The sequence below is a fragment of the Micropterus dolomieu genome, linkage group LG06, assembly GCF_021292245.1.
Source record: "Micropterus dolomieu isolate WLL.071019.BEF.003 ecotype Adirondacks linkage group LG06, ASM2129224v1, whole genome shotgun sequence".
Lineage (NCBI taxonomy): Eukaryota > Metazoa > Chordata > Actinopteri > Centrarchiformes > Centrarchidae > Micropterus > Micropterus dolomieu.
In genome coordinates, this window is record NC_060155.1 from 19,600,915 (window position 1) to 19,621,856 (window position 20,942).

The 20,942-nt window shown below is 41.5% G+C and overlaps 1 protein-coding gene across 1 annotated transcript in view; it reads left to right on the forward strand.

Moving 5' to 3' along the window:
• Positions 1-11,120: 11,120 nt before the first annotated feature.
• Positions 11,121-20,942, forward strand: part of kcnn1a (potassium intermediate/small conductance calcium-activated channel, subfamily N, member 1a) — a 47,276-nt gene continuing 37,454 nt past the window's right edge. The window contains exon 1 of the mRNA XM_046052726.1: positions 11,121-11,258. Coding sequence (XP_045908682.1) covers positions 11,172-11,258 — 87 coding nt within the window. The 5' untranslated portion in view covers positions 11,121-11,171. The remainder of the gene's footprint in view (positions 11,259-20,942) is intronic.

A 20,942-nucleotide genomic window follows, 5' to 3' on the forward strand; every position in this document is an offset into this window, starting at 1 on the left:
ATTTTCTTGCTGTCATTTATAATCATCGTTGACGTGTCTTCTGCAAGGAGAGAGTATGCAGCCTCCATCAGAGAAAAGGTATGTGCTTCCCTTCCCTCTCCTTTCCTCACTGCCTTCCCTTTCAACTCATTCTCTTTTCTGAGTATTAGTTAAAAAGGAGGGGTGTGAAAAGATTGCATGATGAAATTGCAATCGCAGGGTCTAATATCTGTTGCTAAAAACCTTTATAGCACTTCATTTGTATTTTCACACCTACAGCACTAGTGCATGACTTTTTTTCAGGCATGATTCTTATCTAACATACACCTTTGGGAAGCAGAAATAAACCCTGTCTGTGAATATACATGGAATATACAGGGATATTCCCTGAATTAGACCAGTCTGAAAATGCTATTTTGTAAAAACATTTTTGTAAAAACCGTGTCTGTGTTACTGCTGTGCAGTGTGGAATATACAGGGATATTCCCTGAATTAGATCAGATTATGCTATTTTGTAAAAACATTTGTATTTCAAATGTTTTTGTCCTTGTGCAGATGGTTTAAGGTGATCAATATAAGTGAGGTCTTTTTGAAATGGCTTCTAAAGGATGCCTCTTAAGACGTGCTTTTTATAGTATAGTGTACAGTGCATCTCTCCCTGCTGGTGGTGAAAATGGGGGGTCAGTTGGTCATCTCCTTTGTGTTTGTGGCTCTGATGATGAGACGGGGACCGAGTCTTTGAACCTTTGCATTAGTGATGAGCTTTCTCCTCTCTTTATCTCTCAACACCATATTTTACAACTGGGCAAACTGAGTCTCTCTTGTCAAATGCTGGTCCCATCCGCCCACACAGGTATGCACGTGTTCACATGTGCACATTGATGCAAACACACACACATGCACACCCTCACACAAGAATAATGTCATAACCATCTTCACACCTATATGACGGGCACACACACACACACACACACACACACACACCAGAGACTGCATTATAAATGGACCTTGCCCTGTTTTTTCTCTTTCTCTTTGTCCTCTTCACTTCCCCTCATCATTAACTGCTCCATTTAATGCAGTGACAATATTGTGCTCTATGAACAGAGGTTGATGGTCCAATGCTTGCGCCAAGGCCAAGCTGGAGAAAACAAGGCAGGTGTTTGTTGTTGTGTAGCAAGAAGACATCATGTACAACCAGCAGCAGACTAAACCTGGAGACACTTCTGTCATTGCTGCATTGACGCTGCTGCACTTTGTGTAGAGGTAGGAGAGCGTATGACATTATCTCACTAGCTTTAAAACGTAGGTTGTAAAGCTAGTGAGATAACGTCTCAGATAGAGATAAATGAGTTGTAGTTTGTTTTTTTGTTTTTTTACAACTGCTTACACACAGCATCTTTACATGTCACATGATTTTTGAAACCTCTCACTTAAATAGCAAAACTACACACCAAATCTCCAAATAAGCTCCATAAGATATTTCTCAGCCTATTTCTCAGGCTTTCACTCAGTGTTCACTTTCATAAAACACCTATTTCAAAAAACTACACACAATTGTCTATATAAGACACAAACATCTAACAGGAAGTGACTTGCTTTCCTTTTCCAAACACAACCAATCAAAATGCTACACACACCAGGTAACACTCCTCACATGTGCAAACACTAAATGCTTAACTGATCACTATTCAATCACTGTTTTAGGCGTACGAGTAGTTCAAAGGTCAGATTACCTGTTTTGAACAATGGATCCCAACGATGGACAGAGAGCAAGGGGAGTAGGAGGGAGAGGCAGGGGAGGACAAAGAGGGCAAGTTCAAGGAGGAAGAGTTGGAGGAGGAGGGCAGAAGAGGAAGACGGTGAGGGCAAAGAAGAGAAGGAAAGAGATGCATCTCTGATGAGATCAGGGCCACACGTATTGATCATGTGATCAACCACATGTTGACCATGAAGGAAGATGGACTGATCGTTCAGCCCAACTTGAGGTAAGCAACTATCTAATGATTATTTGAGCATAAGAGTATTGTACTGTAATGTACAGTTGGTGTAAAGATATCGCTGTTTTAAGCACACCGTTCTATGCCTCTAATTGAGGTCAAATTATAGAAAGGCAAATCTATTGAAACTTAAAGTAGCACATAACGATGCAATGAGAATATTACTCAAGAGACCAAGATGGTGTACTGCAAGTGAGATGAGATGTTTGTGGCTGCAGGAGTAACGACCTTTCATGCTGTTTTAAGAAACCTAATGTTTAAATTCATGTGCGGGCTTAATGGGTCACAAAATGAAATAATATTGGGCTTAACTAACATGCGGCTAAATATTACATGCTACCAATCCTGTATTTGGAAACACTGGTATAATTGTCTCCTGGTAGAACAATGTGTTCTAATCATTTTAAATAATTTAATACTTTAAAATTTTCTAACCATGGTTTACTATGGTGTTTTTTTATATGTATATATGTATGTATTGTGTGCATGTGTGTTTGTGGGTATGTATTTATGCATTGTTGTGGGTAAGATTTGGACCTTGAGTCTGTAATAAAGTTTTGAATTGAATTCAATTGAAACATTTGTAGCTCTAAGTCATCCATTAATTTACACTGCATTGTATAAATGAGGTTGGTTATCATGCTGTACTACAATGTACACATTAGCCTAAGAAAGACAAAAGAGCTTTAGATTTAGAACTATAGTGTGTACATGGCGGCTGTGGCTCAGGAGGTAGAGCGGGTTAGCTGTTAATCGGAAGGTCGATTAGAAGATACAGAACCCCGATTTGCCCCTGGCGGCTGTTCCGCCAGTGTATGAATGTTTGTGAATGTTAGTTTCCGTTTGAGCACTTAGGCTCAGTGTGTGAATGTGTATGACTGGTGAATGCAGATGTAGTGTGAAAGCACTTTGAGTGGTCGAAAAGACTAGAAAGGCGCTATACAAATACGGAGCATTTACATGGTATATCCAAAAAGTGTTTGCCATTTTGAGATGTACATGGTATTTTATAAGCGGTGTTTCATTTTGAGTGACAGACTTATACTTATGGGCTGCAACTAACTGACTTGACTTTCAGTGTCAATTAATCTGTGGAATTGTGTGTAGAGTTTTAAAAAATGGAGACAGTTTTGAAAATGTGCGTAAGTAGTTGTAAAAAACTGTAAATTAAAGTGGGAGCTATTGAATGACAAACAAATCTCTGAAGAAGCTTAAAATCTATCCATAACTGTCTGTATATGTTTTTTTTGGACTGCAGTTGTCTTGTTGCTAAATATTTTTGTCATTCTTGTGGAAATAATTGCCACTGACAATAAGATTTTCCTCTTATTGTCATTCATAACCTCATAATTAAAAACCAGAGCAAATCTAAATTAATAGAGCTGTGCTGTGATAGCCTCTCCTTCAGCGTGCCGAAGAGGAAACAACCACATCTAGGTGGCGGTATCTGAGTGTGTGTAGTGGGGGGCGTTTTGTGTGGGAAAGGTGACTAATTGCCCTCTTGTTCATTCTCTGAGATGGATGAGAACACTCGCCCCTCTGCTCCTCTAAGCTTATGGCTGTGTGTCAGGATTACCCGGGATGCTTCTCGAGTATCCCCTTATTCTTTCAATGGGATCTCATCTCATCTCATCTCATCTCATCTCATCGCAGATGTTACCTGGCATGCCTGTGCGTTACTGCCACTTCATCACTCTCTGCACCTTGGCTTTGCTTGTGGGGGTAACAGAAAACACTTCATCACAGTTGTCTGCCTTGCACAGTCTTTTCCACCCATTTATGTGATATTGGGGTGCTAACATGTCAAGTGATATTTAACAATGACTCTCTCTGTACCTGTCTCTTCCTGAATGATGGTAAAGCTGCTTAGTCATTTGAGTAGATGGAGCAAATCTTACTAATGATCATGATGCTGTTACGCAGGCCAGACGCATCAGTCCAGCTGAATATGTGTCACATTATTCACCGGTCATAGCACTGTATCAAGGCCCTGCTGTCACTCCTGCAGCACCACAACTCTCCATCCTTGAGGCATCACTCCAGTTAGTCATAGTTGAGTAAGATGACAGCCATAGCCATGACATGCAGTGAATTGACAGACTAATTCAAGATGGCTGCCTTACATACAGCTATCACACTTGAGGCATTTGGGGCCAAGCAGAAGTGTTTTAGAAAACCTTTCTTCTCGACACCTCTTCTTTCTTTCTTGTCTTTCTGTCTTTTTTGTTAGAACAGCTGCATAAATTGAGCAGTAAATATTAACTTTTATTTGTAGAAGGCTGAAAAGGTCAAGCTCTTTCTCACTCAGTTGCCCTCTCAAAACCACAATTTTACAGTATAACACCATTTTAAGATGTAAATAAGCTAAAATACTGTATTATAATGGTGCTGTCCGGGGAAAAGGATGTCTCTTCAATTTTTTGAAATTTAATAGCTCTTTTACTTTTACTCTCCTACTTGTCAAGTGAAATAAACCACTTTAAAAATGGATTATCTGAACAAATTACTGTCAAACAGCTAAAAACAGGCACATTGTTCTAAGCTCATTAAAAGTTGATGTTTTGTAGATAGGTGCTTTTCAAAGGACAGCAACCATACCCAAGACGATTTTCTTTATAGAGTCCAAGATCACACATTTGTCTCAGAGGCCTTTAAAATCTGTATAACATATGACACCCTCTATCCTCAATTCAGATTAAATGGACTTTACCTACTAACCTGGTGGAAACACATAACACAACATACAGTAAGATGCTTAGAAAATACCCCATAGAGGAATACAATTATCTGCAAGAACCATGATTATAAAAACATATGACTTATCTTTCAGTGTAGGTGATTCTGCGTTAAGATAATAGGCTAATCTCTGTACCTAATTATTTTTGGTTCACTTCACAACACATTTTCTGTCTTCCTATTCTTTTCAATTGAACTCTTTTGATCTATTCTGTGTTGGCGCACCTGCTCTCTTTAGATATCTCTCCCTCTCGGTGTGGTTTCTCGCTCTCACACACACACACACAGTGCACACTATCAGTTTCTCTCTCTCTCTCAAGCACACACGAATACTTACACATCTCTCTGCTTCGCCCTGGTTGGATTTCTCTTTCTCTGTAATTACAGGCTTCTTATCTACTTCCTATGTTACGTGCTGAAGCCATTGGCCTCCTCTGTGTTTCCTCCTCTACCATTTTAGTGTCACAGATCTTCCGCTGCTTCTCCCTCCAGAAGCCAACAAGGCAGGGACACACAATATGCTTTAACACGGCTGAACTGGCCAAGTTTGACGGCTGCATGGGACAAATCCAAGAGAGGAACTATATTCTGGTGGCAGCTTTTGCTAGAAAGGGGCTGTGTGAGTGAAATATTGGTGTGTCGTTATGGTTGTGGGTGTGCGTAAGGGAGAGAGAGGGGGAGGGGAGAGGGGAAAAACTGCAAGATGGAGAGAAAATGTGGGCTTCTGCATTCATAGCCGGTTGGTGAATAAGTGTTTCTGTGTTTCCAGGAGTTGTAAAGTTTTATTTAATTATTCATGTGGAAGCAGTAACATTGCTTCCCAAACTAGCAAATGAAACTCCATCTTGCCAAGGAACTCACACAGGTCACAGTGACCAATTACTTAATGAAAATGATCAGGTTTCTAATGCAGCCCTGGCCAGAGCTCATCTCTAAATTCCTGCAGTACTTCATGTAGCTATAAAACAGAGTGTACCTGCAGCTTTCTTCCAGTGCTTAGGCAAAGTGTGCCACCGCTGCAGTCTTTAGACCCATCAAAACCCCAAATGGCTGAACCAGCTTTAAGGAAAGGATTATGACTTATTAAGAATGGCTAATGTATGATGTAAACGTTGGCTCCCGCTCCATCTCTATCCTCTCCTGTCTCTTTGGCTCAGCCTCAACTTCTCTCTCTTGCAGTAAAATGGTGTGTTTGTGTTGTTCATGCTTATATTTTCAAATACTAACCTACTCCTATAGAGCGTTAAAGGAATAGGGATGGAAGATGTTCAGAACATCTTGTTCTGCAGTCCTAAGTTTGTTCTGTATTTTAAAAAGCTTTTAAAAACCTATGTATGACCATTCTCTGAGATTCTTGTTGTATTTTATGGTGTAGCCTATTTTATGTGTCCCTGGAATGAAGAAGCTTCTTTTTTTTTAAAGCTGCTGAAGACATAAAGTTCGCTTACTTACAAAACCATCACATGATGACCTGGTCTGAAGAAACAGCATTTAAGGCTTCAGAAGGATGCATACTAAATCAAGTGTATCTTCTTCTTTAGTACAAAAGTCTCTCTTTGTGTTACTTTCCCTGCACTATGGCTCAGCTTGGAAAAGCTGCCGGGGAAACACAGAGGGAAGACTGTGGAGTGGCTTTTGCTACCCATCTGTTACAGTGAAGTCATATGAAGGAATTAGTACATGACCAGTATTGCAATAGAAATTATAACAGCCACCAGTAACTTTTTTCACTGTAAATGTTTACATGTGTGATTTTACTATCAGTGAAACAACTTGAAAAACAATCTGAATTTATCCTTTTATCCAAGTTGTGTCACCAAATGAATAATCCTCACAGCTGCGAGAAATGTCTGCCCATAATCTGATGGACAGTTGTCTATCCTCTGGCTACTTGACACCGTCACAAAGGCTATTTTAGTAATGCGCCTCCTGACTCCTTCAGCACCACGGACAGCGCCATCTGCGCCCAGCCTCTCTCTGTCTCCATCTAGCTGGTTTCCTGACTGCTGTGACAGTAAAGCCTTTACCATGTTACACGGAGAGCATGCAACACCAGCGAGAGCAGCGGCTCACACAAACACACACACAGAGCAGGCTGCGAACCGACTGCAGGCTCTGCATGCAGCTCCCGTTCTAAATATTTCTGCCTGGTAATACAAAACCAGGCATATTGTGCTAAATTATTTAATACCAGACTGCAAGGCTCGGGCTGTATGGCATGAGGTAATCGCTACAGCCCGGTTTGTTTTATGCTTTGCTATGGTACCAACAAGTGGAAATGGGTTTTGGAAATAGATCTCAAGAGTGTGTGTTTATTGCTCCTCTCATGATTTTTATATTATGGGTCCACTTTATGGGCGTCAAAGTAGCAGGGAAGGTAATCGTTTAGAGTTGATCATAAAGTGACGTTCAGGATTTGGGCAAAGCATAATGTTTGACAGGCCTATGGATCTGTTTGGGTGACGTAGCAGTAAAAGTGATATTTTGTTTTGCAGGGTGGTTATGGTAACATTGATAAAGTCGATCTATTGGGTCAACAGTGGATTAAGATGATCGACCATGTGAGCAAGATTTTGAACACCTTTCTACATCTTAATAATCCCGTTCTTGTAATATCCTAACAGCCTTAGGGAGTGATCGATCAGCTGCAACCTGTGCGCATAGCAGGCAATGGACCGATATTAAGTCGAAGGCGGTGTTTTGGCTGTACGGTGACGTTTTAAGGCAGGTCCTGGTCAAACCTACCAATGATACAAGTCGGTCCTATTCTATTGGGACTGATCGCAATGAACGGGTGCCGGAGCTCTGCACGGCAAAGGAGCAACCACAGCGAGACGAGGCGATCAAGGGGATGCGGCATCGGTACGCTGGAGCTGTCCATCAGCACCAAATCCCCGACGAAAAGCAAGGAAACAGCAAGCAGAACCCAGACCCAGTCGCTCCTGTTTTCAGCCTGCCGCCCCCGCCCTCTTCTCATCACCGAGACCGCACTTCAACAGCCGCCGCTCACCGCCAGAGTCTCCAGGAGCTCCCGTGTCTGAGCCAGCCCTCTCGGAGACCTGTTCACAGTGGCGACCCTCTACCTCTGGCGAGATACGACACCGCCCAGCATACTTCACACCGGGGCGGTGAACCCAGCACCGGGCAGCCGGCGCACCTGCAGCAGGATCCTTGGGCCCCGACCGGTTCTCAGCCGCAGCAGCCGCCGCCGCCGCCGCCGCCGCAGTCGGAGAAGCAGCCTGTTTTTCCAAGCTGCCACTGCAGTTTTTCCGAGCAGGAGGCGAGCCTTTCTCAAAATCAGCACCATCCTTTCGATCCTCTCCCACCGCAGCCCTCCCCACCTTTTCCGCCGCCTATACCACCGCCACCAACGTCGTCCTCCTCCTCTCTGCTGTTAACCCGGGAATCTAAAAGAGGGGATCGTCTCCAAAGGAGTGCCAATAATTACCAACAGGCAAGCATCGTGGAACGCTGCAGGGGAGGAGGAGGAGCAGGAGGGCACCGAGACCACAGGCAGTTGTTGCAGCAGCAGCAGCAGAAGCAACAACAGCATCAACAGCACAGTCATTTAAGACTCCAACAGAGGGACCCCTCCCCTGAAGGAATCCGTGCAAACTCGCAGAAAGGGCGCTCTTTAAATGTATGTGAGTCAACCGAGGCTAACAGGAGAGCATTCGAGTCTCAGACTCAGGACCTGCAGCAGCAGCAGCAGCAGCAGCAACAGATCCCACAATTACGAGCGCAGCAACAGCTACTGGTGGGGAGCAGCTTGCCTATCAACTACTGCGCCAGCGGCTCAGGAGAGCTATGTAGGACTCACCAGGCACCACTGCTGCAACAGCAAGAGCAGCAGCAACAGCGGCAGCAGCAGCAGCAAAGCGCACTGGGGCTCTGTCCCCAGCGTCCGCAGCACTGTGAACAAGACCGCAATAAGTCTGGGAGGATCTCCGCGCAAGGCGACCAGGCGCAGACACACAGCCGCGACTCCCGCATAACCCCCCCGGTACCACAACAGGCATACGCGGGGAACTCGTCTGCGACTGTCAGCAACAGCAGCAAAGACAGCCCCAACTACGGCTCGAGCTATCACCTGTGGCCAGAGAGCCCGCATAAAGGAGAGGAGAGGATACGCATCGACCTCCATAAGGTAGATTTTTCACATTTTATCCTGCGATATCGTATCTAAGTAGCCTCTAATGACAAAAACAAACTGGCCTTAACGTTTTCACTCAACGACCACGCCTGTCATATGATTTTGATAGAGCAAATTCGCCTATGTGTATGGTGTGCACGCGCGTGGTGCGTGTGTGTGTGTATGTAGCCTATGTATGTAAAAAGCGGAGTTGGGGGGGCGGGTGGTATTTGAATCGTTATTCAATGTTGAGCAGCTGTTCCAAAAGCACCAATGCAACTACATGTAACCCAATGCGTGATGTTTTTCATTTAACCTGCCATTTGTCTAATTTGGTTACACAACCACGCGCACGCACGCACAAACGCGAACACACACCTGTTCCATGTTGCAGTGTTGTTTGGGGTAACCCACGGAAAATATTCAAATGACGCTCCCTGGCAGCCGAATTAGAAACAAAGCGTTTGTTGTTTCCACAGAACAGAGGGGCATCTGAGCGGGGAATTTTAATATTTTGGCTTCTAGGCACCGTTATGACACAATGGTGGACTTTTAAACCGTTAGGCCTGTACCTGCCAGTGAGTGCAGCTCCTGGCAGGGTGTTCCACATACTCCCAACCTCACTTTATACAGTAAAATGTGCTGTTTGCTCTGCTTAGAGAGCTGTCCAACAGGGTAGGACTACTATTTGTATTAGACCTATATTACATGTATGATAAAAAAAGAAAATACCTCACAGGACTTATTAGATCTGGCCAAACAAATTATGAAAAGAAAAGCATGTTGATTACAGAAAAATAAGTAACAACATGAATGATAACATATTGAGGAGGTAATGTCAAAATAAGTTCAAATATGGTGGCAGTAACAAGTGAGAAGGTGTGCATATGTGTGTCAGCATTTATGTATTAAAAAAGAAAAAAAAGAAAGGAAAAAGAATAAGAATAAGAACGATTTAAAGCAGTCTGATTCAAATGATGTAAAAATCTATGTATTAAAAGAAGATTAACTGGCAGTATAAATGTTACTATCCCCTCAGCCTTATTGGCGTTTATAGAAAACCCACAAGGTGATCTGGGAAAGTGTTTTTTAACAAGACAGGTCATTGTCAAGTACATTTGCTCAGTGTTTTGTCAAAAAATTAGTGAGTTGAATGTTCTTTCTTTTGTTTTGGTACAGTGTGATCTTGCAGAGAAAGGCAAACCAGAGAAAGCTAAATCAAACTGCAAGATGCTAAAGTACATTGTTGTTGCATCTAGCCGTTAACACCTCACGCTTCACCAGTCATCTCCCCAGAGAAATCTACTTGACGAAACACTAATGTGCTAATTTTTTTGGCTGATTATACTAATGGACATATGAACATGTGAACAGATGTTAATTTGTATTTATTTTCAAATAAGCAGCAGTTTAGTCCTCACCAATCTTTTTGTTTTTCCTTACTCCAGGTGCAATCGATGTGAAGTTTTTTTATATCACAGGATAGAAAAGAAAAAAGCAAAAGGAGGAACTGACGAGGGTACAGCATCTAAATAAGAGCATCAGACTGCCTTTTAAAATGCTGCAGCTGTTTTCAGGGGCTGAGCTGGCACCAGTAGCAAAAGGTGGTACATCGAACAACCTTGACATGACTGTTCTGAACTTGGCTCGATTTTGGAGCATCAGCAGAACACCGGAATGACCAAATGACTGAAGGGAAAGTAAACTTTTTTTCTTGAAGTTGCCAAGTTTCAAGTTAAAATCACAGGGGGTTTTGCTGAGAGAGAAGCTGAACACCCAGTGTGAGGTAAATTAAGAATAGGCCTACTGGAACCCTATTCTTATAGTTACAATTCATGTAATATTGAGCAGACATATAAAGGGTCTGCTATTTGGTGTCGAAAATTTCTAAATGTTATGTTATGCACTGCATCATAGATGCATCACACAGAAATGGGGACTTGAGTTTGAGACTCGTCCTAAGTCGGACACATTGTGACTTCAGACTCGACTTGAGACCCGTCCTCAAAAGACTTCAGACTTGACTCGGACTCAAGGTGCGGGGCTCGTGAACAATGTTTATTTTTAGGAAACGTCTGATGAGCTTGCTGTTATTCCCCTCCCTGCGTTACCTATAACCTGCCTACGTAACACATGCTATGAATCTGCTGCGCGCGGCCACATGTGAGAGAGGACAACAAAAACCAGCAGCTGCTGTGTCGTTCATCAGAAACTTTGGCTTTGAAACTTCATATACAACTTACAACTATACTTGTATACTTCATATACAAGACCCAAACAAAGAAGCGCTGAACGCAAAATAGGTTAGCAACCTGAGGTTAGTGAACATGTTTAGCTCAGCTAACGTTAGCTTGCTTCTTACTTTAACTACGACCTACCGAAGGTCAACCCCGACTGTCGTTTGTTATGAAAAGATGAGTGAGCGTTTGTTTACTTGCCAAACTTGTGGTGTCCATTAACATAATCATTTACCTCCCGTTGGCTGTCATCACGTTAATTGTTAGGCTAATGTTGACTGCAAGCAGGGACAGGTTTATTGTTGATGATGTAACGTTACAGTTTGATTTAGTTAACATTAAACTAGTTTGAGAGTCTGGTATGTTGACTTACAGTAGTTCTCCTTTGTTTTGCAGCTTTCCAGCTCATATATTTTTACTGCAAACAAGACATTTATTTATTACAAAACTATTACATAATCCACTTTCAAACATGAAACTAAAAATCTGAAAGACAAATCTTAGAAGTATTCCCATGACATACTCTTCCTAAGTGTCCACCCTTTTCCACTCACAGCCGAGCGTGGCAAGTATTTTGATACGGCTAGACATGCTTATCTATTCACGGATATTTGTGGGATCATGGTTACATATTGACTCGCCCTCAATGAGACAGTCCCTGCCCTCGCTCCCCATTTGAAATCCCTTAAACAAAACACTTGTGACAGAACAAGCCTGACAAAGTGTATACGATTACAGTATCCCACAGCACAACCTGAAACTCAATAGCTAGCCCACTGAACTGATGGCAGGTAGTACGATATTGTGTCCTATCTCATAACATTGTGCTTTGAAAGGCGCATTGCTGCTTCTATTGTGATAGGCTGTGTAAGTACTCTAATGCCTGCCACTTACTGCTATGGTGATATCTCCGGCTGGGACTAGCACATAAACACTGGTGGATTTGCTCTTGTTTAACAAGGCAGATATTAGAGGATACCCAGACGTCGTGTTTAGCAGAAGCCTGTGATTAATCACTGTACAGTTTGTCAGATTTGGTGCCATCCACGGCACAGATATCAACAACTCTGAAAATGAATGAAATGCCAGAAAAGTTCAAAATGAGAAGGCAAGAACGGAAGGAAGTGCACTTTTTGCCAGATCATATTTTTATCATGTTTATGTGGCTTCTGTCCCCTGCTGGGACAGTATGGATGATTTGTGGAGAATCCTGCCTGGTGCATTCTCGGAGACAGGAAGGACCAATAATTTAGCGCTGCAACTTTTCATTATTGATTAATCTGTTAATATTTATATAAATCAAGGAATCGTTTGACAGTTTGGGATATATGCTTACTTGTTTTCTTGACAAGAGTTAGAAAGTGAGATTGAAACATCAAACTATTCCATTAATCGATTCATTCTGACAATTTTAGTCATTGTCAAATAAAGATAATATAGTGTAAAATACTCATTACCACTTACCAGAGCCCAGTGTGACAGATGCACATTGTTTATGTTGTAAAACCAACAGTTCAAAATCTCAAAGTATTCAGTTTTAGTATTTGGCATTTTTCTTTGATAGGTGATTACTTAACTTAATTGTTGACAATCAATTTTATCAGCTGACTAATTGATTAATCAACTAATAGTTTCAGCACTACACATTTGATCAGAACACATGTTAGCAGGCATGAAATGAATGATGAAATGAAATGATGTTGCCCAGCTCAGGCTGCAACTAACAAGTATTTTCGTTATCAATTAATCTGCCGATTAGGTTTTCTATTCATGGATTACTCGTTTGCTTTGTAAAATATTAGAAAGTAGTGAACAATGCCTGTTACAGTTTCCCTAAGCCTGAGTTGATATCTTCAGATAGCTTGTAAAATGTACTTTGGTATAAGAAAAAGAAAACCAACAAATACTCACAATTGTGAAACTGGCGAAGTGATATTTCTGCTTGAAAATTTACTTGATTATCGAAGCAGTTGCCCATAAATTTTCTGTAGATCAACTAATCGATTGATTGATAAATTGTTTGAGCTCTACTGAGCTTATCTGAAGCTATATCACAATTTGGAATGCAACAAATCTTTGCTGCATGTTCACCATTTAGTTGTCATGAGATGCACATCTATAAAATTGGATGTGAAAATAAAAAAACAAATGTGGAAGTTAGGTCAAGGGTTTAAAGTAAAAAAGAATAAATAAAAATATTTTCAGCCTGCTGCCGTCTTTCTTTTCTCCTGTCACATCACCCATGTTTGTTGGGTGCACCGGGCATGTAAGCTGCTCTGCTGTAGCTGTGTGTGTGTCAGGCGAGTGCCAACCCACCTTTCTGGAGAACTTAAGGTTGTGTGTGTCATTGCAGAATGGATAGCTCGAAATAGGGGGAAAGCTATTACATTAAAGCCTTTTTGCATATCGTGCCAAACTGCATTCCAGCACGCGTGTAATCACCCTATATGATCAAGCAAAGGTCAACACAATATATATCAAAGTGGTACTTGCAACAAACTTAGTGTCTCTTCGATGCTGTCTGGAGGATTTAGTGGAGTCGTGTTTAGTGGTGGTTGTGTGTACAGCTCTGTACAGTAGAAAGTGAATAATTTTGTTCCCCAGAAACATGAACAGCAGATGTGGAAGTATTTCATAAAGAAAGACAAACTAACACTTCTTATTTTTTTAATATTTAGAGTTTTGCTGCTTTCATCCATTTAAAGTGTTTAGTATTTCATTTTGCTCCTGTTTTTTCTTTTCAGTGTTCAGATTTTCTTTTAACTAAGATCATTAATTTTAAGTGAGTCCTACTTTTTAGCTTTCCTCTTGACTAAATGAAGGAAAATGCCGAGGTAATTGGGCTGCCGGATCTCTTTAAAAAAAATAAGTAGTTTAAAGTAGTTTCAGCTGTGTGTTTGTGTTGGCTTTGTAATATCGCAGAGGTGACGTTGAACGCTGGGGCTTGGAACAATTGATGTCGACAGATCTGCGCACAGTGTTATGATTTGCCAGCGGGCTTTTGCCAGGAGAGACATTTTGTTGATTTAAACTTTCTCTATCGGTCATCTCTCCCCTGTTGTTACAGGGCCTGCGTTTGTTTTTCTCTCATTAGGCGTCCATGTTTCCACTGCCTCCTGCATTCAAGTCTGCCAAGGCAGCCAACACCTTGAAAGTAAACACACCCTGCTGAAAAATTAAATGTCAGACAAGGGGCAGATCCTAGTTTACATCCTCTGTATGTGACGAAGGAGTGGCGCTGGTGTAGATCTCTGATAACAATGGCATGAAGAGAGGTGTGAGCCGTAGAAGCCTCTTAGTTTCGTCTGCAGCTGGCAACACACAGGCAGTAAGTATGAACATGAAGCTCTTTTAATAATTGATTGCTGTTTTCCCTATTTTTTTTGTCAGCTGTGTTTAAGTGCTGCACTGCGCTCCTGCTCTGAAATAGATTTGTGTTACCATGTGTGTTGCTATGGAGAGATCAGCCTGGTATTGTGTAGCAGTCTCTCTCGGGGGTATTGAGTTTGGTCAAGGAATCATGTGCAGAACAAGACTATCTTTTTGGATTTACGACTCATTTCACACTTTCACGCACATGGTTTAACACACGCGCAATACACATACAGTACAGGCTTGCGCACATGTCCATGTGTCACACACACACACACACACACACACACACACACACACTGTAGTACAGCCCACACAAACACTGACATTACTGTAAGTGGTGTTCAAATAGTGCTCCACTTGATATAGTTCATTCGCCTTGCGCTTCGTTTGAGTGAGCCTGCACAAGGAGAGGTGTATTGAATTACTTGCAGTCCAGTTGAATACAAAGAGTGGAAAGAAAGCGTGTTGGGGGTTTCCTCAGTCGCTGTGAGCCTTGTTGCTTACTTACTCCACGGGTAGAGTCACAGGATGGCAGATGTTTTCGCTCTGCCAGCAGTCAATGCAATTTGTAACTTGACTGTTCGACCTCTCGTGATGTTTTCCTTTTCTAATGTGTGTTGTAACTTACAATTTCTTTTCTCTCTCGCCCTACTACGTTGCATGCCAAGTCCCCACCACGGCTCTTTGCTTAATAAATGACCACAGTTCATTTATATGGTAATTCCTGTGAGATGCTAGCCAAGGGATGCCAGGCATATAATGTATCACCGCAATGCATATGCTTTATGGCTAATTAGGTTATTGATCTGAGGCTGTTCCTGCGTTAGGGCATGATCACAACACAAAAGAGTGTGAGAGTATGAGTAATGCAGCTGTAAGCAGATATTTGTCGTTCATTACAGTGCTGGGACAGATTCAGTGATGGCTTTATATGTATGTGAAGGTTCAGGTGTGCGTGTGTGCGTCTTTCTACGTATTCTATGATATTGCCGACGTGTCAGCTCATTGAGTCATTTCAATATTGCCTGCTGGCTGTTTTCAAATGCTTGTAAAACACAGTGTTTGGTAGGAGGGCAGAGTGCAGTAACGAGATGTGAGAGATGTGTGATTTCATCATTCTTTGCTCACACAATCGTCTAACGCCTCACTTGCAGCCTGCCCTTGAAAATGCACATTTGGAGAGCTTCTCCCACAGTTGTGATATTCCATACAGAGACTGTGTGTGAGTGTGTATGGCAGGGTGACTACGCTAGAATACATGTGTGTATATATTCATACACACATGACTTTTTCCCTGCCTGTCCTTCTTAGGTCTTTATGCCCTCAGGTCAGAGTTTGACTGCTGATCCCCTGAGCTACTGTACTACTTAATTTACAGCACATGATACACAACCGTTGCCCTGTAAAACTCAGTCAGTCTCCTCTGGCCACTGATAAATATTCAGTGAACAAGAAAGATTTAGCTGATCCACATCTAGTCAGATCTACTCTGCCTTCAGCTGTTTATAGAAAATGTGAGTACTATTTGTTACCTTTATACAAACAAAAGATGTTTCTATGGGGATTAGAATTTAGCCCGACCTGTTCTGCTGCATGCCTTTTGTGTAATCCCGCACATTTGCATGTTGGTTTGTACCTGTGTTTATGTGTAAAGGGAAAGCAAGCAAGCGAGTGAATGAGTGAGAGAAGAGCTTGAGTAGCCTATATCATTATCATGTGGACAGTCTTGTCTTCAGAATGCAAAGGTCACATTAACTGTATTGCAGCCTCCAGTCACGTGGAAGACCCTCTTCTTCAGGAATCCTCCACTGTATCACTGCACTGTTGACCTGTTTCCCATTTGAGTCGCAGCACCGTGTCTCCACCTTTAAGCATCTGCTGTCGTGTGTACAAAGGGAGTGAACGTACCACGTGTATCCGTGTGAACATGTGCATGTGCTTGCAGTACTGTTCGAGAAGTACCTAAAAAACAGCATTGCTTTTATGACAATATGCGAATGCTACTTTCATTTATCTTGTTTGGTTTATGAGTGTTCACGTGATGCTGACATGAGAAAAATGTAGCACCTCGCCTCCTCCCTCCCTCACTCTCTCTCTGTTTGTCTCTGGTTTGTGTTAGTGGTTGGTGTGTGGCTCTCTGCATGCTGTAGTTCCCATACAGCTGCTCCAGCCTCCATTATCGGCTTCCCTCCGACGGTTAACCCCTTAATGGGCCGCCGTCATGGTCTGTGCACTTCCCCTTTTGCTACCTCCATTTTCCCTTTAACCCTTTTCACAAACAAAGCCTTCCATCGCTCCCTTCTCTTTCTTTGAGAGTCCATTTTTGATCACCCGTTTCCGCTCCCCAGCCTCCACTTCTTCTCTGTCAGTCTGAAAAAAAGGCTTTTAAAATAGAATCAATTTACACTAAAGGGCCCAGGGGGTATTAGAAAACTGCAGCACTTAATTTCATAATCAAAGGAAAAAAATCACAGCTGGAGGCTGTTAGCACAATTCCCAGTACTTTTTTATCATGTGAGATGTAATAGACTAGCATGAAAGACAGCTACTCTTGACTGTAGTACAGTACAGTATAGGGGGTCTGGTTATGGTTCACCTACTGTACCTGAAAACAAGATTAGGTGCGGTGCAGCAAAGTACAGTAAGTATGTGTGTTGCAGTTGGTCTGGAAGTGTCTGTGGGTGAATACAAATGTGCTGCTGTTCCAACCGGCCCTTGTTTCATTTCATCAGAGAAAAGAGGGGTTCAGAGGCAGATAAGGATATTCAATTAGCTTGAGTCTATGGGAGACCGCGGCACCAGTCAGAGCACGATGGAGCCAGGTGACATATGGTAAGGGCTCTCTGTTAGACTGGAGAGTGGAGCAATGAAACCTGATATCTTCTCATTTCATCATGTCACTGTTGCAGTAATTTCCCCATTTGAATGTCAAACATATATACGGTCTGGTTCAGTAGTTTCCCCCGTTTTCTCAATGGGAAAGAAACATATGGAACAAGACAGGGTTTAAAACTGAGCAGTTTTTCAGATAACATTTTTTTTTAAATTGTTGTTTATTCTCCGTGGAAAACTGCACACAGTTGCAAAGCAATCCTGTTTATGTTACTCATTGGTATTTAAAATTAGATATATTTTCTCTAAGGCACTGGTGAGGATTCATTTTGACCGTGAATTGCTAAAAAATGAGAATACACCTGATTTCTCCATCACTCTCTCTTCCTCTCCCTCTCATGTCCTCTAGCGTCTCCGGTTGGCTCGTGTCCTCCTCCCGTCATAAATCTCAAGCGGGACGTTTCCAGGCAACTCTCCAGTCAATCTTTACTGAGTTTGTTGCGCTATTGATCTGTCCTGTGCAATAGGTTGTCCTGGCTTCTCTCTCCGCTATTGATGTTTTTGCCTTGGGGAAGGAAAGAAACTGCCTGAGCTTGAATTTACAGAGGGCTCATTTTCAAATGACTTACAATCACCTCACAATGAAAATAGAAGTTGTCAGGCAGTGGCATTTATACATTGATACTCTTGTTGGACCTCACAATAGTGAATGCGGTTTGATAAAAGGTACAAATTGTGCAGTTTTAGTGTGGGTTATGGGGCACTTAAGGGTGATAATCTATGTGAGGAATATATGGCCACTGTGGTCCTGTTGGGATGAGAAATAGCCGCCAGGGGAACTGTCACCTAATGAAGATGGTTTAGTCTTCTGGGTCCACAAAGATTAAGCTATAGTTCAGACTTTTGTGGTTTGGTGTGTTTGTGTGTGTCTTCTGTCTCTTCTGTCTCTGACCACATGTGTTATTGGTTTTGAGTGGGAAGAAGTATTGGTATGAGAGTCCATTTAGGTTATAAATCATACTGTTCTCACACAGCATCATAACGTTACATAATGTTATACTCTCCTTCACACTATTATGCCCTCCTACATGTGCAGTCACAAACTACTACATATACACTATTCTCTAACACAGAATTATACTCATCGTGTTACAGTGTAAGTATGAGAGGGTAATTGTACATGTGAATGACAATTAATGTACACTAGAGTGGCTACAGTCTCACTCTGCCATATTATGTATCACACACATTCAACCCTCATAAGTTTTTTGTGCTCAAACACATATATTTACACTCTATTAAATACTACCGTCTCTTTTACATACAACATTGTCATGTCTCACACAAATTATCTCTCTAAAGGTTATCATGCATAGTATCTCATACATACATTTTCACACACACTATCACAGTACACTACTCACACACACATTACGCTCTCGTGCACACTTCCAAACTTGTGAATTATGTTCATATGTAACTAATGTGTAATTGTGATTTGCAGTCCCTGGAAAAAAATTTGTTCTACTGTAGGAAGTAGTGTGGAGGAGGAGGTTGTGGCGGACAATTCAGTGTACAAAGCATGTGTTAATGTATCTTTAATACATGCTTCAGGTCAATGTTGACTTCTTAATCTTAAACAAGTCTTAGTTGTTTAACCTCAGTCACACAGTAACCATGCTGCACTTAGCATAATCACAATGTTTCCCCTCTGTTTCCTAAACACAACCCTAAAAGCAACCCTAAAAGCCTTGATCATGCTTCGGGTGCCAGGAGGGAAAACAAATAAAACATGAAAAAAAAGTTCATAGAGAACAGTTTGCTGATACTAACAATATGACCTGGCTGTGTGTATGCTGGAAGTACAACAAGCTTTGTTGTACTTACTCACTCTGATCTATTGCATGCCCTGTTGCCAGTCAATAAACTAGACAATTGTTGCTATCTTTGTTAATGCAAAAGGCTTTCAAGCTGTGCTGAACAGATGTGGATGCATTTTGAATTTGACGCTGATGGAAAAAATGTGAATAAATGTAGAGTAAGGATGTGTGCTGCCTTTTGCAGCTCCCTTACAGTAACATCACTGTGACAACAAATCAGAAGTCACCTATTAGATGCAGAATGGATAAGGTAATGTTTACTCATTGAGTCGTCCCAGTCAATGTGTGTGCGAAATCTGGAATTGTCCAATAAATTCTTAAATTATGGCCTAAAAAAACTATTTGTAAGATACGATAACCTTTGAGCCAAAAACGTGTTCATCAAGGTAATTTTGGATCAACTGTGAATTATGGTCATCAATTATTGAATTGGGGCCGAAAACGTATCGAAATTTGAAACAGTTCATCCTTGAGTAAAGTGGATGTTTGTGCCAAATCGGAAGAAATTCACAATTTCCAGGCATTTCTGAGATATCGCATTCACAAGAATGGGATGGACAGAGGGATGGATGTATGTACATAACCCACTATGAAGGATGAGTTGTGTCATCAAGAATGAGTTTCTGGCCTCCTCTCATGAGACTCAGTTTGTGTGGGAATGTGTCAAGGACTGCAAAGGCCTCTTTATGAGGCGGTTATCAGCACAAATCTGGCATCAATCAGGCAATCAGCCATAATGGGAGTCTATGGGGAGAAATTGGGCAATACTGTTGATTAGCTAAAATAAAAATGTCACTTTAGAGAGTTGATTAGTGCAACTCTGAAATGCTCTTCTAATCTCATTTCCACGTACAATGTCAAACCTCAAGGAGCAGGTTCTATGGCGGCATTCACACTTCAGCATCAACACCGAGAATATCGGATGCAAGATACTGCAAGACATTATCTTGTGACGTCACCCATCTAACCTGGAAACTGCTCTTTTTAAATTCCAATGACAAGTAAAGCGCAATATTTTTCAAAGGTCTTGTCTGATTTTAAGTTTTGTGCTCTTGCCCTCTGTACCCCCAAAATACTTACGGCAGTCTTTTGTTCTTTACATTTTAGGAATTGTCATTTTCTCACATTTTCTGCAAAAAATGTTACTCTACTAAGTACTACTAAATAATAAGAGGTCAGTACAGCAAATACTTCAATAAGTTTGTATGCAGCTTTTCCCAGTTGTGAAAATGAAACTAAAAAACTACACTAAAACTGCAAATTCTTCATGATTAAACCAATTACAATTGGATAGCAGCCTGAACACAGTAAAAATCCCCCTCAGTTCAAAAAACTAAAAATTCTATATAAATATAAATCCATTTTAAATGCGTGGTCTAAGCCTTTTCTTGTTACTTTCTTTTAGTCTTTATAGCTGCACTTTGCTCACGCTCACACATCTGAGTTATGTCTGAGGTGCTTTCCACTGTTGTGTCATTTATGAGCATTTTTTACTACTAGTGAGTGACTTACTCAGCTTTGAGTGGCCCTACTGGCCATTTTCCAAGTTATATGTCTTTCTCTGGGTAAGCATCTATGGTTAAGTGACATTTATAGTTTCTAGGATATTCTGCGATAGTGAGTGCTGTGGATACCTTCACTTTTCCCATTTAATAATCATATTTTAATAAACCCGTTGCTTCATTAGAAAGCACTAAGCAACTAGGATGTTATTTATGCAGGGGTTTTTTTGTCAAAAGTTTACCTGTGGTGGAATGATTGATTGGGTTTAATG